The following is a 23,356-nucleotide window of genomic DNA, read 5'->3' on the forward strand; positions in this document are numbered from 1 at the left end:
CACCATCTCGCCCCCAGTTTAAGAACCACTGGCATAAAGCACCTTAAGTGTAATTTTCCCTTATGTTTCCCTTAAACTTAAGGGTGTTGCAGAAAAAAATCCTTAAGTTTTTTTTGTTGCGTCTCCATGACAACAATAGTATTTTACAGTGAAAAATCATACATTGAATTTTTGTGCAAGTATGTGCCTGAATGGTTGTATTTGAAGAATCTTTAAATGACTTGTGGGTTTAAATTAAAGCAGAAAATACATTTATCTTTCACATTCTGCACACACACGTCAGGAAGCGAAGAGTGGTTGTTTCGAGGAGTTATGCGTTTTTGATTGGCACATGACTCAAAAAATAATAAAGTGCACAAATATGTCATTTATGAAAAACACTACAATATTCCATTAAAATGTTTTTAAGGGTCATAGCGTAAAAAATCTAACTTTAAATGTTTAAAGGTGCTCTAAGCAAATCTGTGTGATGTCACTTCTTGTTGAAGTTCAAAGCGTTTTTAAACAAAACGGAGCGTAGCTAACTCCTCCCCTCCCCCTCCCTTCCATGCTTTCTGAACGAGTCATGAACCCGCCCAACCTCCACTCCCAAATCCTTCTTGTCGTTTATTGACTGGAACACTTTGTGTTGTTTCGTGGTGGTAGGTTGACCACTTTGTTTTTGATGCAGTTTGAGAAGCCTGGGCTGTCTACAGAGACCACATTTTTTACAGTGTGTTCAGAGGACCGGCAGCTAGCAAATAGTGAGGAGATGTTTACTGTATGAAACAAAAAATGTTTTATGGGCTAAAACGCGTGAATCCGCTTAGCGCACCTTTAAGTGCTATGATTGGGCCCCAAGTGCTTCTATAAACCTAGAAAATGTAAAAAAGAACAACCCAGTATGGCACTGCTATTTAGTTTAGAGAGAAAGGAGGAGAAAAATTATTGGCAGCACAATTGAGTTTCAATTGTCGATCAGTGTTTGTATTTCGTCAGCTCATTTGCATTTTGTGGCAATTTTAACATGCTATAAATTATCTGTGGGGTGTTTTAAGCTAAAACCTCAAATACGCACTCTGGGGACACCAAAGACTTATTTTACATCTTTAAAAAAATCTCATAATATGACTGCTTTAATTTAAATTGCTTGGTGACTAAGGAAAACTGAGCATGCACTTGATCTCATGCAGTTTGTCGAGAATGCCTCATTCACCCAAAATGTGTTTTATGCTGGATTTCTATTCCATCATATATTTTAAGTAATAAAAGTATTTTTGAAAAGTATATTAGATATTTGACTTTTACAGGAAAGAGAATGAAGGTAGTCGGTGTGTCGGAAGTTCCTCCACAATATGGCCAACCATCAGACCAGAACCCCTTAACACAAACGATCTACCAAGCATGTTGTTGTTTTGCAGAACATGTTAGGATGACTGTGGTTGTTTTAGAGCTTTTTCATCCTGGTTCTCTTTTAGTGTGTGGTCAGTCAGAGACGTCTAGAACTCCAATGCTAATGTATCCCAATGATCTATTCTTCATGACCTCTAGTGCAGGGCTCCAGACTGACACCAAATGTCAAAATTTGAGAGTGTGCCACTGAATTTTACATCCAGTCACACATGTGCGACCAGTAAATTTGACAGTTTTTTGTAATGTGACACTGAATTTGAAACAGCACATAGCATGTTGATTTACGGTGTGTGCCCCTAAATTTTCTGGTTGCACCCCTAAAATTTTAAGTTGGGGGCCACTATGTTCCTAGTGAAAAAGTTAGTCTGGAGCCCTGTAGTGTGTACTGACTTTGGTCAAAGATTTGCAGAAATATCGAATCTTGTTTAAGAAATAATCTTACAGCAACTCAGAAAGCGATTAAGAATTAACAATTTATTTCCCAGAGAAGGAACACCAACATTCACCAACAACACCAATTCATCTAGCTACAAAATCCCTCTGAACCTTCTGCCAGTTCTCCATAAATACTTAGACCAAAGTACACTTCCCCCAAACGTTGAGGTATTTACACTGATAAGGTTCTTGATAAGTATTACAAAGATGAAAGACCCCATGAAGCACACAGTGACCAGAATATTCTTAAACTCTCAAACCTTTGTTATGATCCGCTCTACTGTCATAGAGATGAGACCATTGTATCAATCAATCAAGATATTTCAAATGATACGAAACATGAGTATTTAGATTCATCCATGTAGAATTTATTACAGTTTATGGGAGAGTTTATGTGTATTTGAATTGCCCTAAATTGTTTCGGTAAAGTGCTATCCCACCAAGGTCAACAATGGTGTGTCTTATTTATTGATAATACCTCGTACTTGCACAGCAGGCGTAATATGCAGGTTGGATGGTTGGGACATGTTCCAACCGCTTTTCTGCCCAAGTCGACTGATACAATGTTTTTTAAATAGCTTGCAAAAGGTAAAGAAATAGTGCAAAACCTTGCACAAGGTATGCATCTACTAAGGAAAAGAAATACAAAAAAAATCTAAATTTTCAAAACAAAGGAAAGCTCTTTACAGCAGGATAAGGGGCATGCAGTCCATAGGTTGTATGCTGCATTTTCTCTTCATACTAAAATAAATTAAACTCTTTCCACACTAAGACATGGATGGGCACTTTACACAGTGAACTTTCATATGCTTCGTAAGACATCCTTTCCTCTTGAAACTCTTTTCACACTGAAGACAAATGTATGGCCGCTCTCCAGCGTGAATTATCATGTGCTTCGTAAGACATCCTTTCCTCTTGAAACTCTTTTCACACTGAAGACAAATGTATGGCCGCTCTCCAGTGTGAATTATCATGTGATTCGCAAGACATCCTTTCGTCATGAAGCTCTTTTCACACTGAAGACAATTGTGTGGGCGCTCTCCAGTGTGAATCATCATGTGCATCATAAGATTTGCTTTCGTCATGAAACTCTTTTCACATTTAGGACATGAGAATTGCAGCTCTCCAGTGTGAATTTTCATGTGGGAATCAAGATTATATTTTCGAGTGAACCTCTTTCCACACGGAAGACACGTGTACTGGGAGTCTCCATTGTGAATCCTCATGTGTTCTGTAAGTTTTTCTTTCATTCTGAAACTCCTTCCACACTGAAGACATGGGTATGGGCGCTCTCCAGTGTGAATTCTCATGTGATTTGTAAGTTTTTCTTTCTTTCTAAAACTCTTGTCACACTGAGAACATGGATATGGGCGCTCTCCTGTGTGAACTCTTGTGTGCATATTAAGAGCTGATTTATTACTAAAACATTTTTCACACTCAGTACATGTGAATGGGCGCTCTCCTGTGTGAATTCTCATGTGGATAGTAAGAGTATTTTTTTTGGTAAAACTCTTTCCACACTGAGTACATGTGAATGGGCGCACTCCAGAATGAATTCTCACGTGGATACTTAGACTAGATTTTTTAGTAAAACTCTTTCCACACTGAGTACATGGGTATGGAAGCTCTCCAGTGTCAATTTCCATTACGCGAAGATGTTTCTGACATTGATGATGTTTCTTCCAGTTCCTTCAGCTCTACAATGAAGTAAAAGTATATTTTTGTGATATCAGACTTTATTTTACATTGTTTTTGTTATTCTCATATTAAAACGGTAAACTTGTAACCAAATTATAATAAAATGTTAAAGTGATTTTACTTCAATGTTCCTTACCGCTTATTAATAAAGAATCAAATTGAATCTCTTTCTTCCACAATAAGTCTCTTCTCTTTAATGATTGCTTACATATTACCGCTTGCAGACATTGTTTTATTCCTACATTTGGATGAGGTGCCCCTTCACCTGTAGGATAGCAGGAATTTTTCCTAAATTTATTTGTGAATGTCTTCACCGAAGGTGTAAATCTTGATCTCGTGTAGTTCAGAAAAACAGATCTGTCAAATTAAAAAATATGTAAATTAATACATTTTCACAGTACCATCAAATCAATTAATCAAAAAGGTGTTAAAATATTTAATTATAGAGTTAGGATACATAAAACACTACTTTAAAAGGAGTCTTTGTCTGTTTGCAGTCTATTTTAATTGCACTAACTGTTTTCATGGATAGATGTGCTATTTCACTCACAAATAACTATTACTTGCCAAGAACATACTTTTTAAACATTGCCTAACAGTAGCATATCCACATTTGGCCACTAGGGATGCACCGATACCACTTTTTCCATCTCCGATCCGATACCCGAATTCTGAGTATCGGCCGATTCCGATACCTGCCGATCCGATACTACTGTATTTTTCTTGAGCAATTTAAATTACACACACACACGCACGCACACTATATAAATGTGTATAGTTCTTTCTGCTAAATCTAGCATAATATAATTATATATACTTATAATTTTAAAGTAAAAACCAATAATTTAAAATGATTTACAAGTTACAAGAACATTAGTAATTATTAACCATGGCAGTGTTTAGAAGAAAATAAAATAGGCACGTTTGATCAAATAAGTATGCTAAATATATTTTCCTTAATTGCGCAAAAAGTCACAGTAAAACAGCTTTAGTGTGCAGATGGTTATTTTGGGAATTATGCACTTAACCGGACCTTTTATGCACATTTCGGGTGCAGAATTGATGCGCAATACTGTACTTCCTGGGTGCAGCGTAGAAGCATCCTCACATGGGAATTGTAGCTCCGCAATGGAAAGTTACGTTCATAACTATTAAAACACAAAGAGATTAGAATTATCGGATATCGGATCGGTGCATCCCTATTGGCCACACCCCTTAACCTCCTTTTTATTCGCTGACTAGGTTGTCAATTAACACACACAATTACTTAAAGGGGCAATAAGTAGGATTTACCCCCATCTAGTGGTGGAATTGTATTTTGCATTCAAACGAACAGTGCTCTCTAGCGCCTCCCCTTTCCAAATGCATGTTGGAACTACGGTAGACGTTATGTAATCGCCAATCTCCTTGTCTGTTGCAGCTGGTTCACGTGTTATGAATGAAAACGCGTTGTGGAAATGCGTTGGTAGGCAAGTGCTTTTTGTCCCTCTCTGCTATTATAGTTTATCAATACGGCGGAACGATATGCATGCCTTCTTGGACTTACCCGTTCAATGTAAGTAAAGAGGAGAAATTCTAAGCTAACAAAGATAAGTCAGATCACTGACAGAGTATATTTGACACCAACGAGGACATATTAATAAATAAAGATATTGATTTTGATTAATAAAACACTTAAAATCGTACTTACAGTCCCTTTAATTTCAATAGCTATGTTTACACGCAACCAAATAATCCGGATTGATGGTTCAATCGGATTGAAAATCCCTCATGTAAACACCTTAATTGTGGTCGATTGGATGAAATTTTCGATGGTATTGAAAGGTGTGGTTTAGTCCAATCTGTGATCATATCATCAAGAGAAAATTATGCATGTAAACATGTGAATCATTGTATTTTCTCAGTCAGATGCAAAAATACATTGTGCACATGTGCTTAAGTTTACGTCTTATATTTACCTCATGTTTACATATCACATGGTTCTCGTCACAGCAACATGCAATAGCAAGGCAATGGCAACACGCATTAAGGTAATAGGGTCACGCGCTGCACATTCATGTGCATCTTCAAAACATTAGGCTACATAAAGCAATAAAATTGCGTCATGCCTTCTTGCCTATATCTAAACACTTCTTAAGAACAACTTTCTCCAACTTAACTTTGACTATGTACATTTATCCAGAGATAGAGCGTGAACTCAACGAGAGATGCTGTGTGCAGCGTTGCCAAGTCCTTTTCAAATTAAGATTTGGGCTACTGTTTAAACGTCTCCGCAAGTTAATTTTTTTTCTGCGGGTTAAAGATAAAAGCATTTTGTTTATTAGTTATTGGTATTTGTGTGAATCAGTGGCGACCGATGACTTCTTTTTCGAGGACACACGATACGAAGCTTGTATTTAGCCCATTATGTTTCAATGAAGGGCATTTTCCGTCCAATGAGCTGTCATTGATGACAGACTACCTAATACGAAGTGTAAATGCATTGTTATAATCACATAGCATGCGTAAAATGTAAACAAAGTACAAACTATAGATGAAATGATATGAACATTTTACATCACTATGACACAACCACAGATTTTCTATTGGTTTCCCATACACTCCCAACAGATCCCAGTAACTCAAGTCATTAGCTAACCATTTCAAATTTTGATTAAATGATTTTTAATGTTAGTGCACTTTTGTTCACAGAAACATCAAATAAATAACATTAATCATGGGGTCGGGAGATAAATGTTCATCTAGTTCAGATAGAACAAATTTAATCCAAGATTAACATGCATTTTCTCTCAAATTGCCTTTTGTATTTGCAAGTCGCTTTCTGTTTGTTTGCTAGTCGTTTGTTTGCAAAACGCTGGATTTGTTTGTTTAATTATGGCACAAAATGTACTCCATACAATCCAGTAATTTATATAAATCAGTGGACGCAGCCCATATCCCGTCTGAAATATTAAACCGGATATCAACACGCTATATTATAATCTTTGCCTCTCTACAACACACTGTCCAGTAAGTTAGGCCTAACGCTTTCAAAATGCGTCAAAACTTACCACAAATTTGATGAAGACCATCTTCTGAGTAAAAGACAAAACTTAACACAAATTTGACCTCGCGTGTGAGTGAGTTTTGATGTTCTTCTCTCAATGCAAGTTAAATCGGACAGCATGACATTCGTAACGTTACTGTATCACATCCCTACAACACTTACCTGTCTTAAAGAATATTCATTTAGCTGTTGTTTTGACCCCTTGATCCGTTTTTGGTTTCCAATTTTAGTTTGCCTTGTTCAAGTTCACTTACTCGGTTTCCCGTCTCGTTTTTCGACTGAAGAGCGACGAAGACTGAAACGTTTAACTTCAGAGTAACATCAACTCTAATTGGTTACGCTCGCTACCTGGGATGAAAATAGCGTGGTTGGGTGGAGTCCACTGATGATCAGTAATGATTTTCTTTTATTCATGGACAAAATACACCACACATCCCGCTCATAAATGCATATTTTTATATAAAATATTGTATAATAGACAAAAATATTTTCATACGTATGGATCTCTCTAAACGAGATGAATCTGAAGTGGCATATTTTTTATTTACACAGACTGTTTAATGCAGTTCAGGGGGACATGAATGCATTTACACACAATTACAAATGTGTCCGTTTAAAATAACATGTTAATGTCAAACGAATGTTAATTAAACATGTTCTTCTGGTGTTAGGTTCTATTTATGTTAATGTTTATCATTACTCATGTTATATAGATTGGGATTCATTAAAAAATGTGCATTTTCTGAAAATATAATAACAGATTGATTTAGAAGATCAAGATGACATTAAAAAGTGATGCTGCTGCAGAACATTTTTGCAATTTTGCAGAAACATAATTGAATCAATGAATGAAAACACTGAACATGGACATCAAATTTGGGTTCTGGATTAAGATTTTTTATTGTAAACATGACCAAAATTGCATTTGTCGATGTGGTGATATTAAGTCATTGAGACTTTATTTCACACTTTAGCCAAATAATTATGCATATAAAGACTGTGTGAGTACAGAACCATATAGCAAGTTATAAAACTCTTTAATGTGATGACACAATTGTACATGCCAGTGTAGTACTGCCACATATACACTCACCAAAAGGAATATTAGGAACACCTGTTAAATTTATTAGTAATTGGTATTTGTGTGAATCAGTGGCGACCGGTGACTTCTTTTTCGAGGACACACGATACGAAGCTCGTATTTAGCCCATCATGTTTTTTGTACATGCCAGTGTAGTACTGCCACATATACACTCACCTAAAGGAATATTAGGAACACCTGTTCAATTTCTCATTAATTCAATTATCTAATCAACCAATATGATAGCAGTTGCTTCAATGCATTTAGGGGTGTGGTCCTGGTCAACACAATCTCCTGAACTCCAAACTGAATGTCAGAATGGGAAAGAAATGTGATTTAAGCAATTTTGAGCATGGCTGTTGGTGCCAGATGGGCCGGTCTGAGTATTTTACAATCTGCTCAGTTACTGGGATTTTTACGCACAACCATTTCTAGGGTTTTTACAAAGAATGGTGTGAAAACTAAAAAACATCCAGTATGCGGCAGTCCTGTGGGCAAAAATGTCTTGTTGATGCTAGAGGTCAGAGGAGAATGGGCCGACTGATTCAAACTGGTAGAAGGGCAACTTTGACTGAACTAACCACTCGTTATGACCGAGGTATGGAGCAAAGCATTTGTGAAGCCACAACATGCACAACCTTGAGGCAGATGGGCTACAACAGCAGAAGACCCCCCGGGTAACACTCATCTCCACTACAAATAGGAAAAAGAGGCTACAATTTGCACGAGCTCACCAAAATTGGACAGTTGATGACTGGAAAAATGTTGCATGGCCTGTAAGTCTCGATTTCTGTTGAAACATTCAGATGGTAGAGTCAGAATTTGGCGTAAACAGAAAGAAATAAGTGATCCATCATGCCTTGTTACCACTGTACAGGCTGGTGGTGGTGGTGTGGCACACTTAAGTCCCAATTGGACATCTTTTAAATGCCACGGCCTACCTGAGCATTGTTTCTGACCATGTTCATTCCTTTATGACCACCATGTACCCATCCTCTGATGGTTACTTCCAGCAGGATAATGCACCATGTAACAAAGAATTTACCATCTCACTTGTTTTTTTCACCTGTCAAAGTGAGAACAACAAACAAACTCTACATTTACAAAAAACATTTAATAAAAAAAATAAAAATATATATAAACTCAGTGACCAATATAGCCACCCTTCTTTTCAATAACAGTCACAAGCCTTACATTCACGGATTCAGTCAGTTTCTTGATCTGATCTGAACCAACATTTTGTGCAGACGCAACCACAGCCTCCCAGACACTGTTCAGAGAGGTGTACTGTTTACCTTCACTGTAAATGTCCTGCTTAAGAAGGGATCAAAAGGTCTCAATGGGGTTCAAGTCAGGTGAAGAAGGGGCCATGTCATTAGTTTTTCATCTTTAAGGCCTTTATTGGCCAGTCATGCAGTTGAGTACTTTGATGCAATGAAGCATTGTCTTGCATAAAAAAAGTCTTGTTGAAAGATGCAGATTTTTTTCCTGTCCTGCTTGAAGAAAGTGTCTTCTAAAAATTGTCAGTAAGTCTGAGAGTTGTTTTTTATTTCCATTTTAAAACCAAAAAGGTCCAACTAGCTCATTTTTAATAATACCTGTCTGTGCCTGCCTGCCTGTAGTATAGAAGACACTTTCTTTAAGCAGTGGTACAGGATAAAGTTTGCATCTTTCAGGAAGACTGATTATTTTGCAGGACAACGCTCCATCACATGCATCATAGTACTCCACTGCATGGCTGGCAAGTAAAGGCCTTAGAGATGAAAAACTAATGACATAGCCCCCTTCTTCACCTGACTTAAACCCTATTGAGACCTTTTGATCCCTTCTTAAGCAGGACATTTACAGTGAAGGTAAACCGTACACCTCTCTGAACAGTGTCTGGGAGGCTGTGGTTGCGTCTGCAAATATTTTTTTATTTTTTAGTAAATGTTTATTTATTTGTAAATGCAGAGTTTATTATTCTCACTTTAACAGGTGAAAAAACCAAATGAGATGGTAAAATCTTTGTTTTTCATTTAGTTGCCTAATAATTCTGCACACTAATAGTTGCCTAATAATGATGTACATAGAAATTTTGTCTTAAGAAAGCCAAAATTTCACTTTTACTACTTAAATGTTCAGGTTTGAGGGTTTGTTAACATTTTGAATTGACCAAGAGCACTGTAGAGTAATCCTCAAAAATACAACTTGCCTAATAATTCTGCACAAGGTGTATTTATGTTATCTGTAAGTTTTACTTTTCAATAGTGAAGCCTTTTCCACACTAAAGATATGCAAATAGAGTTACAACATTGCATATTTTAATAAAAAGAAAACATTTTATGAACAAGAAACCCAAACAACTATTTACAAAGTACAAACCAAATATTTTCAATAAAAAAGCATTCACAATGAAATCACATAAATTATTCATAGACTACTGGCTGATCATAGATCAGTCGAGCATTACTGTAAATGACCGCAGTGTTCACAAAGTGATGGGCAATACAAAAAGCATTCAGACATCAATGTGTACTAAACAATAAGCTTTTGTACACAGCCAGAAATATTTATACTGCAGTAATGCCGAGTACACACCAAATATATATTTGTAAATTTTAACTTGGGCAAAGACTTGTTTGTGGCTCACTATATCGATACCAGTAGCTTGGATTACAAGCGCACACCACTGCACCTTCAGCGAGCACCCCAACAATCAACAGCCGTGATGAATCATGTGAATTCATCTGTATTATTTTATTGTTTGCAGATTGCTTTACAATGAGACAAAAGTATGTTTTTGTTATATCTTCTCAAACCAGACTTCACATGGGAGAATTAGAACAAAGCTCAATTCCCTAAAAAAAAACATGAATTATAAAACAACTTACCCCGCTGGGTATGACACCTAGGAGTTATTTTATTCATTATTATTTGGAAGTGGCAGAGAGACTTCAGGAACAAACATAGATCAGAGAGATGTGATAAAAAAACATCTGATAATAAAGAGATCTGTTGAAAAAGCTAGAATTGAAGAGTTTCGTTGCAAAACTAGATAAATCCATTTTTTAACATTTTTGTCAAAAAAAGTTGAAGTGCTCCAAAAGTGCTATTCCGCCATACAATATAGTTACCCTTTAAAATCCGCTTAGAAAAGCGCTACGTTTTATTTTGTGCCACAATACTTGCTCGTATAACTACTCGTCTTAAATAGGAAAAACATTGGTGTGTTTGGTCACTTCTAACTTTATCTCTGTTTGATACCATTGAATGAATGGGGCTAAGCTAAATGCGCCCCAGCGCTTACGTGCACGCACTAAGATGATAGAGGTATGTATCAACTCTTCTTAGTTAAGGTAATAACATAGTTTAATATGAAAAATGGATAGACTATTCCTTTAAATAACATCATATTTTTCCCAAATCGTAAGCGATTAACATTAGCAGCCAATGTATATTTTGCATTTTGAAGTAGACGCTATCTGACTAAGCTCACACTATTTAATGTGCACTTCTGGTGTATGATACATCAGAGTCGTCCTAGACGCAATGCTGTGCTTCTCGTCCGGCATGCGACCCCCTTTAGACAAAAACATTACTGGTTTGCTTCTTAAGGCAAAGTGGCACTGATATATTTTAAGATACATAAGACAGATCAACCATGCATTACTGTCTGGAACTAAGATTAAGCCTGGTCTGCAAAAACGTGCCACTGTTGTATGGCAGTGCCATAACTGGATCATATCAGATACTTGGATAGCAAAATAGCTATTAAGTTTGGACAGCAGGGGTCTGGTCTCTTGATGTCAACATCAAAGGGCCAGAGCCAGGCCTGTTTCTAGTCGGTTCATGCATCCCCCAAAAGTGTGAAGTTTACAGCATGTTGCTGATGTGACCTAATGACATAGTTGGCAGCGTACAGACACGGAATATGCTGGCAAGTAATTTGTGCATTTATACGGGCTGTTTAAAGGGGACATTTCACAAGACTTTTCAGATGTAAAATAAATCTTTGGTGTCCCCAGTACGTATGTGAAGTTCTAGCTCAAAATATCGTATAGATTATTTATTATAACATGTTAAAATTGCCACTTTGTAGGAGTGAGCAAAAATGTGCCATTTTGGATGTGTCCTTAAAAATGCAAATGAGCCAAATAAAAAAGGGGGACATGCTCTTTTTTCCAGGCGCGGTAGGGCCACATGCAGTTGAAAATCCTTCCAACTTTTCAGAATGCCACGTCGGAAAGGAGGGGGAAAGCGACAATGTTTCATTTTCTATTTGGTTTTAGACTCAAAATGTAAACCGCCCATAGGGGGCATGCAGTCCATACTGAAGCCATTTCAGAGTTCAGGAAAGGAATTCAAATTAACATACTTATTAAGCTCTTTCCACACTAAGACATTTGGATGGGCGCTCTCCAGTGTGAACACTCAAATGCCTCAGAAGACCTGATTTCGTCATGAAACTCTTTTCACACTGAGGACACATGTGTGGGCGCTCCCCAGTGTGAATTCTCATGTGCCTCATAAGATTTGCGTTCTGGTTGAAACTCTTTTTACACTGAGGACACGTGTATGGGCACTCTCCTGTGTGAATTCTCATGTGCCTCATAAGACATGCTTTTGACATGAAACTCTTTTCACACTCGGGACATGGGTATGGACACTCTCCAGTGTGAATTCCCATGTGGATTTTAAGGTTAATTTTTTGAGTAAAACTCTTTTCACACTGAGGACATGGATATGGGCGCTCTACAGTGTGAGTTTCCATGTGCACCACAATGTGTCGTCGTCTTTCAAATCCTTTTTCACAATGATTTTCTGGCTTCTGCTCTTTGCTTTCTTTTGAAAAGAAATCTGAAAAAACTCTGCAAACAACCAGAAAAAATCAAGTTTTTCTGCCAGTGAAATGATGTTCCTTATTCTGATGTTTCTTCCAGTTCCTTCAGTTATTTTATTACAATGTTCCTTACCGGTTATTAATAAAGAATCAAGAGTAAATCTCTTTGTTTCTCAGTATTGCTCTCCTCTTTAATGATTAATGATTGTAGATATTGGTGTTAATTCTACATTTGGATGAATTTGGAAGAATTTTTCCTGAATTTATTTGTGAATGTCTTCACTGAAGGTGTAAACCTTGATCTCTTTGTAGTTCAGAAAAACAGACCTTCAAAATATAAGAATACATAAATGAATAAATTTTCACAATAACACCAAGTTAATTAATCAAAAAGTGCTAAAATATTACACATAAATTATACATTATGATACATAAAACACTAGTTAAAAAAAGAGTCTTTGTCTGTTTGCCCTCTATTTGATCTGCAATAATTGTTTAAATGGATAGATGTGCTAGTAAGTCCACTCTCAAATTACTACTTGCAACGACTTTGATGCAAAGAACGTAATTGTTAAACATTTCCTAGCCTCCTTTTATTTTATTCGCTGTCTAGGTTGTCAAAAATCACACACAATAACTTAATTTCTATGACAGTCCACCGCTGTCTTTCTCAACAATGGCCTGTTTCATTCATTGATAATACCTCATATATGAAGAGCAGGCATAATGTGTGTGTGGCATGGGTGTGACATTTCCCTACCACTTTTTAGTCAACTGTGTGCAAAACCATTTTAGGGGAATTAAACAATAGCTTGCAGAATGCATGTATCAATTAAAGCCTTTTAAAATCTTCATTTTTCATAAAAAAAAACCTATGCTGTTTAAAGCGTGATAATGGGCATGCGGGCTACAGGCTGTATGTTATGCATATTTAAAGGGATAGTTCCCCCCAAAATGAAAATTCTGTCGTCTTTTCTCACTCTCATGTTGTTACAAACCTAAATTAGTTTCTTTTTTGTCCACCTATAAAGTGACTTATAAAAAAAATGAACAAATAAATGAGTAAACATTTACAACATTATTCAGCATTGTCTGTTGTGAAGCGCATACACGAGACTAAAGTCACGTGACTGCAGTGTTATCTGGTGCGCCCCAGCTGTTTTTTGTGTACCCAGGCTTCGTTTACAGTCTGAGGGAGACACACACTGTAAGTTTGAAAAAAAAACTTTGCAAACATGTCTGAGGATAACACGTCATCCGCGTCATTGCAGTCACGTGACTTTAGTCTCGGCATACGCTTCACAACAGATGCAGAAGAGAAGACAATGTTGAACAAAGTCGTAATTTTTGTTATTTTTGGACCAAAATGTATTTTCGATGCTTCAGCACATTCTAACTGACCCACTGATGATGTCACATGGACAACTTTGATGATGTTTTTAATTACCTTTCTGGACATGGACAGTATACCGTACGTAGATTTTCAATGAAGGGTCAACAAGCTCTCGGACTAAATATAAAACATCTTAAACTTTGTTCCGAAAATGAACAGAGGTCTTATAAGTTTGGAACGACACGAGGGTGCGTCATTAATGACATTATTTTAATTTTTGGGTGAACTATCCCTATAAATCACACCTTGGTAGGAGGACCCTATTGTTCTTCAAGGAGTTATCATCTTACCTGGATTGTTGTTACATACAAAGTCAACTAAGTACAGTGATTAGTGACTACGGTGATTAAACTAACGGCTAAGTTAGCTAAAGAGTTGTCATATGAAAATGCAAAATTTATGTGAATATATGAAAATGCAGTGAATATATGAATGTATGAAAATGCAGTCAATATTTTGCACTTTTATTACATAATTTGTTGTACTAAGAACAATTACGTGCTCAGACTTTGTTGCTTTTCATTAATATGATTTAATATATTATAATACAAAACAATATTATTATATAATATTAATATAATCCTGGTGGTAGTATAAGGCAAGGATTATTTTCACGAAATACACGTAAACATATTTATAAGTCTGCAGGATATAAATACGCTATAAGCGGGGAGAAAAAGTATAAACAACAGTATTAAGATATTTACTTTGCCAAATCTACAACACGTTGTCCAGTAACTCTTTTAAAACGTCTCAAAACTTACCAAAAATTTGAGGAAGACCGTCTTCTAGGTAACTTAAAAGAAAAATACCGACCCTGTGTAACGATACGTTGTTTTTGACTATCCCCATGCCATGTGAGTGAGTTTTGGTCTTATTTCCAATAAAACTATGACAGCAAAATATTCATACCGCATTACACCCCATACAGCACTAACCTTCATTTAAGAATATCCAAAAAGCAGTTGTCTTGACATCTTTATTCGTTTTTGGTTCCCAAATTTACTTTGCCTTGACAACTTCAATCAATCAGGCTCTCGTCGTTTTCTTCTATGGATTTATTGGTGGTTGGCAAACCAGCTAGAAAGGTGCATTACCGCCACCTATTGGACTGAAATGTGAGCAGCGGATGATAAACTACGATCCCAAGCGCTAACTGTCATAAAGTCGACCATTTCCCAGTCATTTAGATAATTAATAACATAATAAATACTTTTATAATATGTTTTTCACATTAAATGTTCTATTGTCGTATTTTATTGTCCGATTTGATTTTCCACCTCCTTTCTAGCCTTCTCATATTTCTTGCAGTGTATCAAAATGTGTTTTCCAGTCTCTTGTGCATTATAGTAATCACAGGATTCAGCAGGGTGCTTCCCTAGTCTGTGCAATGATTGATTTAAGCCAGTATGTCCAATTCTTAGTCGTGTAATTACCATCTGTTCCTTTGGATTCCTGTCTCACAGGCTGTTTTTGTAGGCTATTTTGAGTGACTTTTTATAATAGTTTTAATTTCTGCTTTACACAGTAGTACCTTTGTATTTATATCTGTATGTCAATTGTTCCATGCTTTATTGAGCTTTTTGACAAGAAATGTACATCTTTTCTTTCCTTTTCTGGACTGTAAACTAGATGCTGATAAACAGATAAATCAGAAGCTATGACAACAGTTTGATTCTGTTTTCCTTCCAACCATTATAATGCCCATAAGATACCCAAGTTGTAAAAATACCTTGTTGCACTTTAATGATTTAGTTTAAACATCTAGGATTATTAATTCATTGAAACGTTTTTGACTTGTTAGAAGTTGCTATACAAGACAGATTTTCATGATATGCCCCTTTAAACTTAAAATGTAAGTGCTACAAGGATTTTTTACAGTACAATAATTCTACAGTATACACTGATATGTTATCTGTTGCCCTCTTTTTAACTACGATTAGTGAGGAATGTAAAAGGCAACCCCAGTATGGCCTGACTCTGGTTCCTTTGACTCACCCGTAGATAAAAGATTCATTCCAAATGAAAAAAGATATGCAAATAGACTTACAACATCAATAGTCCAATAAAATAACACATTTAAAGAAGAGAACCCCCCCCCCCAAAAAAAAATTAACAAAGTAAAACCAAAACTTTTCAATAAAAAGTATTCCCAATGAAAATCACAGAAATTATTCATGGCTACTGACGGCCGATAGCAGATAAGTCAAGCATTGTACTGTAAATGGCCGGAGCATTCATGCAGTAATGGGCAATACAAAAAGCATTCAGACACCAATCTGCACTAAAAAGTAAGCTTTTGTCCATGTAATTTACACAGCCATTAATATCTGCACACTGTTGTCACATGATGTTTTGTTAATAGCAGCACTGTGAAAAGTCACAACTGTTTTTTCCCACAGATTAACACAATTTTGAAGTCAATATTCTGCTTTTTATATTTCTAGTAAACATTTGCACTTCAAAATTCATCAAATTTGTATTCATCTGTGAAGATTAACTTGTTGGCAATATTGTCTTTAACTTTTATCAAACAAAGAGTTTATTTTTGTAATAATCCAAAAGCTCACATCTTAAAATTTACTTTTAAAGTTACTTCAAATGCATCTTCTGTACCACTAAGTTATAAAGACTGTGTTGATACTATTTGATTAGTAACAGCTTTATATAGTATCTCATTATTCTAATGGATTGGTAAAATTTGAAAGTAAATTAAAGACAAGTACTTATACAGCATGCTAGACCCTTATATATGAAATTATTTTTGTGATAAAAAATGCATTTACAAGCGGGGTGGCCAGTGGGCTGTGAGGAATTTTGTCCATGAAGATAAAGGACTTCACGCACCCACCCGATAGAGGTTATTTCCTTTGGGTACCTGCACATTTAGGTTTGGATGGAAAACGAAGAAGTAGACTTGCTAGAAACATTAAATCATCCACAAATAGAAGTTAAATTAGCTTTAAGTAAAGCTGAAAGAAAGTGATATCATTTTAAGTAAGAAATGGCAAATATTTTGAAATAGTGGGTCTAAAGCAGGGGTGGGGAACCCTGGTAATTACGGTTGGAACTACACTGCAGGAGAGTAGCCCTCCAGGACCCAGGGTTCCCCACTCCTGGTCTAAAGGAAGACATCTCTTTGAAGTATGTTGGACATGAGAGAGAAATATATGGACATAGGAAGAAAACACTATTTCAAGACTAAGAATTGGACATAAAGCATTAAACTAGTCTTTTTTAAATAGGTAAGCATAAACCGGGAGTGTGAGATAATTGTGGAGAAGAATTAGCAACAGTGATGCATATTATTAATGAGTGTTTTGCATATGAAAGGGAGAGATTCCAATTAATACAAGAATTAAGATGGTTTGGACGAGTTGACATTTCTTTTAAAGTATTGCTAGGAAACGAATCAAGGGTACATGAATTGTTATTTAAATACCTGGACAGGAACAATAGATTGAATCTAGTCTAGAATTTTTTTATTTCTTCCAAATTTGTTAACTCCACACTCCACATCAATAGGTGGCGGTAATTCACAATTTCGTTGGTTTGCCAAACCGCCATAAAACACCAGAAGAAAATGATCCTTTCCGAAGCTTCGAATCAACTGAACCAGTGCTTAGAAAAATGATTCACTTTTTCGAAGCGCTCGAAACACGTATACATATGGCGCCACCTGCTGGTGAAAACATTGTAAAAGCAACAAGATATCAGCCCAAACATGTTTTTACAAAATCCTTGCAAAGGTTGTTCTAAAAACATGTTTTAAAGATAAATTAATTATTTAACTTAATTAAGCTATTAAATAAAAGTGTATTCTGTTTTATTATTTAGGATAGAGGATTATTAATTCCCCTTTTAATTATGCATATATTTTTCATTAAATCTGTCTATAAACCAAAAGTAGGCAAAATTGTAGCATTATCAGTCTGAAGGAAGAATGTTTAATAAACTTGCATAATAAATCATCCGATTTTTGAAATGTTTCGGAACAGTTATGACGTAATAAAGCCTCGTTGCTAAAATCACGTGACAGTTTGAAAGACGCTCCGAACCACTGATTCGAAACAAAAGATTCGTAAATGTTTCACGGCTTCAACGAGCAGTGTTTCGAATTCGAAAACGTAAAAGTTTCAGTGAAAGAACGGCAGCAGACCGGCTAGTGAAATTCTCAGGGCAAAATAAAACTGGATATCGAAAACGGATGATCAAGACAACTGCCAATTTATATGGATATTCTTTAAGACAAGTTATTAGGGATGTGATACGGTATGATTATGTATTTTGCTATCCGATTTAAGTTACATCGGGATGACCATGGGGTTAACTGATACACGGACATATTACATAATTATGCAGGGTCGAGAGATTATTTTACACAGAAGACGGTCCTCCGCAAATTTGTGGTAAGTTATGCTTAGCCTACAAGCTTAGCATAAAAAGCTGCAGTTATGTACACAGGGAAGAGCAGTTTTTTAACAAACAGATTAAAATGTAGCCTTCAATACTGGAAAGAAACTGTAAACTATAAACTCTGAGTGACTGTACAACACTGAACGCCTGCAACAGATGTCTTTGATCACAGGATTCACTGAGGTGTTTCATGCTAGCCCAGAGTCTCTAAATACGACTAAAGGTGCGGTCACACTAGACCAGGGGTCTTTTCAACTACTTTTTCACACGTGTGTGTGTGTGCTGTTTTTGTTACTTTTGTTATAGTATAGTATAGTATATTTTTATATATATATATATATAAAACATGCATTTTCAAAAAAGATGCATCTTTTTCAAATAATTCACTAAATAAAGTGAAACAAAAAATAATTAATAATTTTTACCTTGCACACAGTTTTGATTGCAACACACTGAAATACTTCCGGTCATCGCGTCACATGTGGATGTGGTGTAGTCGCATACGTTTATTTTCTTTAATGCATCTAAAGCTTGAATTGGATCAGATAATTACGCACACACAGCCCTTTCTGATTCCCTTTCTGTGTTTCTGATTCCGGCCGTCAGATTTGTCATGTACAGTGGAAAGGTAAAAGTACCCACGCTGAATTTAAATCAGACTATGGCGGTTTCTCAATCCGAAGGCTGCAGCCTCCAAAGGTTGCATTTCAAGGCTGCATACGTCATTAAGTCTTATTTCAGAATTTTAACTATACAATAATAATAACTTTAAAGTTGACTATTATTCGTAGTTAATCGTAAATTGTTGTAATATGCTTATGATTTGTTAATGTTATGCTTAGTTAACTTAAACTTGATGAAGGTCTGCATATGCGACCTCTGGAGGCTGCAGCCTTCCGATTGAGAAATGGCCAGAGATGACCGGCGGGCCGGATAAAGATAATTGGAGGGCTGCACTTGGCCCGCGGGCCACCAGTTGACTAGCCCTGCACTAGACCTTGAGCTGGGCTAGTCAACATTGCTGGGAAAAGTGGGCGGGGAGTAGAGTTGGCAAAAAAATTGTCTGCGATTCTCATGCGTGTCTCATCAGTAAAGCCGGTTCGGTGATTAGTAGTAAATCGCCATCACCTGCTTTCAGATGGGGCTGCGTTTGCTGCACGGAGCCGTATTTCACCGAAAGCAAGGCAAAATCGCGTTCATAATCGTGGAGGATCGTCTTCGATTATGAACGCAATTTTGCTAGCTTCTTGGTGAAATACGGCTCTGTGTAGTGTGTGCTGCTCCGTCTGGGAGCAGGTTGTGGCGATTTGCTGCTGGTCAACGAAGCGGCTTTGCTGATGAGACACGCATGAGAATCGCAGCCGATTTTTTTTTTGCCAGCTCTAGCGGGGAGCGGGTCGTCAATATGAGCTTTAGCTTCATCCAAAGTGCTTTTCAGTGGAAAGGTCACTCTCCAGTTTAGATCATAAGGGTATGTGTCACATGCCTTTTTTCCGTTATGTTTTTTTAAGACCTGAACAGTGAATTAATAACGTGTGATTGACTTGATTAAAAGCTATTTACGTGAAAGTTCATTGTGCAAGTAGTGTTTAAGGTAAAACCCAGAATGAATTGTTGATTCCGGTCAATGTGCTTAAAGGGACCCTTCACTTTTTTGTGTGAAAATATGCTCATTTCCACCTCCCCTAGAGTAAAAAATTTTAGATTTACCTTTATGGAATCTGTTCAGCTGATTTCTGGGTCTGGCAGTACCACTTTTAGCATAGCGTAGCATAATCCATTGAATCGGTTTCATAAAAGGTGTTTTGAGATCTGAAAATTACAGTATGTTTTTATAGAACAGTCACCTCCTATAATTGAAAAGACAAGATAAAGTTCAAGATACTTTTATGGTTTACTTCAGGGGTCACCAATCCTGGTCCTGGAGAGCCGGTGTCTCTGCAAAGGCTGTTTTTCAATATGCGTTCTTCAGCAATCTTGCGGCCTCGTGTTCTCATTAACCGTCGAAGTTCAATTCCAATTCTCAAGAACGCAAGTACAGAGGACGAATGAAAATACCCGGATGTGTTTTTGATATCGAGGATGCATCGAGTGCAGACTTGCGCGCTGAACTCGCTTTACGCCCCAGGAGTCATTGCGGCAAAACAATGGCAGAGGTCAGGTGACCAACAGGAAGATCGCACACATCTCAATTCTCACAAGTGCTTTTCTGTGTTCTCACGACCTTCTGAGTTCGTTCTTCCGAGTTCGTTTTTCCGGCAACACCGATCTCCACAAGAACGCAAGTCTGTTTTAGGAATTGAGAAACAGCCAAAGTTTAGCTCCAACTCTAATCATACACACCTGAAGCAGCTAATTAAGTTGCGTCAGGTGTGTTTGATTAGGGTTGGAGCTAAACTGCAGAGACACTGGCCCTCCAGGACCAGGATTGGTGACCCCTGGTTTACTTAAACCTAGCTTATCCCAGCTATGTGTGCCCAAGCCTATTTGTCTTGCTAGAAATGTTCTGTGTAAATGACAAAGACAGGATGCCACATAGGAGGCTGATAGAACTGATCAATTCAAATCGAAAGTGTAAAATCATTTCCAGAGATGTGTTTTTACTATGTTGTTTATTTAGCTCTATTTACTCAAATTTGGAAATAAAAGTATTAAAATGTTTTCATTCTTTTCTACAGGTAAAGATTGCACCTGGCCTCTGCAAGCATTTAGAGTGGATTCAGCAGCCTCAGCAACATCCCAGTCTTCAACAAATAACAATCAGCATTTGTTTGGCAATGTCCATGAGTACTTCACACTTTCTCTGGAGCGCTAGATTTCATTCATCACGATAATCAACCAAGTTTTTTATAAGTTTGTTAATATTAGTTACAAGATGAGAGCTGCTTTGAAGACCCTTAGCTTAATGACCGACTCTTATTGGCAGGTGAATCTTCGTGCTTTTCAAAAACACACAGTTGTCAATTTTCATACACATGTTTTCTGGTGGAGGTCTTGCCCTACACAGCTACAATCCAAAAATGTCAACCTTTTGTCTGTACCTAATCAATCTAAAGGCAGGATCTCAGTTCCTCAGAGTGTACGGCAAATTCACAGTGAAACCTTTAAATGTGGTCCTGTTTCAAAAGTACCAAAATCTTCCAGCTCTGATGGAACCTCTGATTGCCTGACCCACACTGATGCACAAGGTAAAGCCTCCATGGTCAACGTGGGCAGTAAGCCGGTAACTTGTCGCACAGCCACGGCTTGTGGCAAGGTCATCCTAGGTCCAAAAGCCTTTAATTTGGTGCGTGCCAACCAAATTGCCAAGGGTGATGCACTGGCGGTAGCCCAGCTAGCTGGCATCACGGGTGCCAAGCAGACTGCATCTCTTATTCCTCTTTGCCATACGCTTCCTCTTGACCACACCTCTGTTACTATAGAGTTGCTGGAGGGAGGACATACTGCTGTTGTCAAGGCAACGTGCCAAACCCTAGGCCGCACAGGAGTGGAGATGGAGGCTCTGACAGCTGTGACGGTTGCCACGCTGGCACTGTACGACATGTGCAAGGCTGTCAGTCGTGACATCATTATTACTGACATAAAGTTGCTTAGCAAGACAGGTGGGCAAAGAGGTGACTTCCAGCGTCCTGACATATCCTAATTTTGAATACATCTTGTCATTTTACTTTAAGTGACTTTAGGATCAAAGTGTACCTTTGGATGCATCTGACTGGCCCAGTTATTGCAAATTTACTGTCTACAAAACAAGTTGTTTGCTAAATACCAGCATTTAGATTGATTGTTAACGGACTGTTGTCATTTATCAGCATAAGCATTCAAAAGTCCTTAATTTTCATTAATAAAATGGGCCTGTTCACGGCAAGAAAAAAAATTACTTGCAGGGTTTTTTATTTTCAAAGCATTTACGCAATGTGTGATGCAAATTTCTGATGGGCTCTACCCTAAAGATATCTAACCTAAGGCAAACTGCAGTTGCCTACTAATTACATTTTTTTTCTTCTATTTAATTGTTTAGTTTATTTGTTATACTGGCTGGCCAGTAAAGGCCTTAAAGATGAAAAACTAATGACATGGCCCACTTCCTCACCTGACTTAAACCCTATTGAGAACTTTTGATCCCTTCTTAAGCAGGACATTTACAGTTAAGGTAAACAGTACACCTCTCTGAACAGTGTCTGGGAGGCTATGGTTGCATCTGCACAAAATGTTTATTCTGACCAGATCAAGAAACTGACTGAATCCATGAATGGAAGGCTTGTGACTGTTATCGAAATGAATGGTAATTTGGTAAATGTAGAGTTTGTTTATTATTCTCACTTTAACCGGTGAAAAAAAAACAAGTGAGATGGTAAAATCTTTTTTTTTCATTTAGTTGCCTAATAATTCTGCACACTAATAGTTGCCTAATAATGGTGTACATAGAAATATTCTCTTAAGAAAGCCAAAACTTCACTTTTACTACTTAAATGTTAAGGTTTGATTGTTTGTTAATATTTTGAATTGACCAAGAGCACTGTAGTTGTACAATAACAAAATTAATCCTCAGAAATATGTAAGATAATTTCCTGAATAAATATAGCACCTCCCCAAAGGACACTGCATGGGGGCAAAGTGAGTGCCCAGGAAAGCAACTCTCTACGATTCACAGTGGACTTCCGAGACATTTGGGTTTCAAGACACACCTTTAGGGTGTCATACATTTGTATTCTTATTCTCTCATCTACCATTTGTATGAAGATGTGATGTTTGACAATCAAGGGTAGTTCTTTTCTATTTAAATGTCTCATTGCAAGTGGTTACAATGGTCTTACTCATATAACAACAGAATTCAATGTTAAAGTATATGTGAAACTTCATTCAATGTTGACAGACAACTCCCATTCTAAGCATAAGCCAATCACCCACTGTGTGCAAATTAAGGACAGCCCTTAGTTTTACAACAACCAATCAGTACCAAATTCCTATATGCTTTGTTCTCTGGTTATTTAAGGAGATGTGTAGAAGATTTAGGCGGGACCAGATATCCCGCACAATTACTGTGTGTTGTCTTTACCAGGTATGCAATGGTTT

The 23,356-nt window shown here is 37.1% G+C and overlaps 2 protein-coding genes, 1 long non-coding RNA gene and 1 pseudogene across 7 annotated transcripts; 2 read left to right on the forward strand and 2 right to left on the reverse strand.

Moving 5' to 3' along the window:
* Positions 1–1,847: 1,847 nt before the first annotated feature.
* On the reverse strand, positions 1,848–6,935 carry LOC129427034 (uncharacterized). Of its 4 annotated transcripts, none has more exons than XM_055183158.2 (3): positions 6,734–6,935; positions 3,768–3,882; positions 1,848–3,524 (listed from the first exon to the last, which is right to left on the reverse strand). In XM_055183158.2, the coding sequence occupies exon 3, from the start codon at positions 3,471–3,473 to the stop codon at positions 2,595–2,597; it is 879 nt and encodes a 292-aa protein (XP_055039133.2). In that variant the 5' UTR covers positions 3,474–3,524; positions 3,768–3,882; positions 6,734–6,935; the 3' UTR covers positions 1,848–2,594. The 4 variants fall into 4 exon arrangements, with proteins under 4 accessions (XP_055039133.2, XP_055039132.2, XP_073732044.1 ...); XM_055183157.2 differs by having other exon boundaries at positions 3,662–3,882; positions 6,734–6,933; XM_073875943.1 differs by having other exon boundaries at positions 6,826–6,909.
* Positions 6,936–9,938: 3,003 nt separating this feature from the next.
* LOC129427036 (uncharacterized) lies at positions 9,939–14,980 on the reverse strand. Its single transcript, XR_008638516.2, has 2 exons — positions 14,806–14,980; positions 9,939–12,801 (listed from the first exon to the last, which is right to left on the reverse strand). It is a non-coding gene; the product is annotated as an uncharacterized lncRNA (long non-coding RNA).
* LOC129427035 (cyclic pyranopterin monophosphate synthase) lies at positions 13,738–23,316 on the forward strand. 2 transcript variants are annotated; one of them, XM_055183164.2, is made up of 2 exons: positions 13,738–14,055; positions 20,962–23,316. In XM_055183164.2, exon 2 carries the CDS (start codon positions 21,159–21,161, stop codon positions 21,924–21,926), a length of 768 nt encoding a protein of 255 aa, XP_055039139.2. In that variant the 5' UTR covers positions 13,738–14,055; positions 20,962–21,158; the 3' UTR covers positions 21,927–23,316. The 2 variants fall into 2 exon arrangements, with proteins under 2 accessions (XP_055039139.2, XP_055039136.2); XM_055183161.2 differs by lacking the exon at positions 13,738–14,055 and adding an exon at positions 20,704–20,857.
* Positions 17,920–23,356, forward strand: part of LOC141349091 (molybdenum cofactor biosynthesis protein 1-like) — a 32,885-nt pseudogene continuing 27,448 nt past the window's right edge.

Source organism: Misgurnus anguillicaudatus, chromosome 14 (assembly GCF_027580225.2).
Source record: "Misgurnus anguillicaudatus chromosome 14, ASM2758022v2, whole genome shotgun sequence".
NCBI lineage: Eukaryota > Metazoa > Chordata > Actinopteri > Cypriniformes > Cobitidae > Misgurnus > Misgurnus anguillicaudatus.

Excerpts from the sequence above, each read along its gene's own strand:
- LOC129427034 (XM_055183158.2), bottom strand. The coding sequence starts at position 3,473 with ATGGAAATTGACACTGGAGAGCTTCCATACCCATGTACTCAGTGTGGA.
- LOC129427035 (XM_055183164.2), top strand. The coding sequence starts at position 21,159 with ATGAGAGCTGCTTTGAAGACCCTTAGCTTAATGACCGACTCTTATTGG.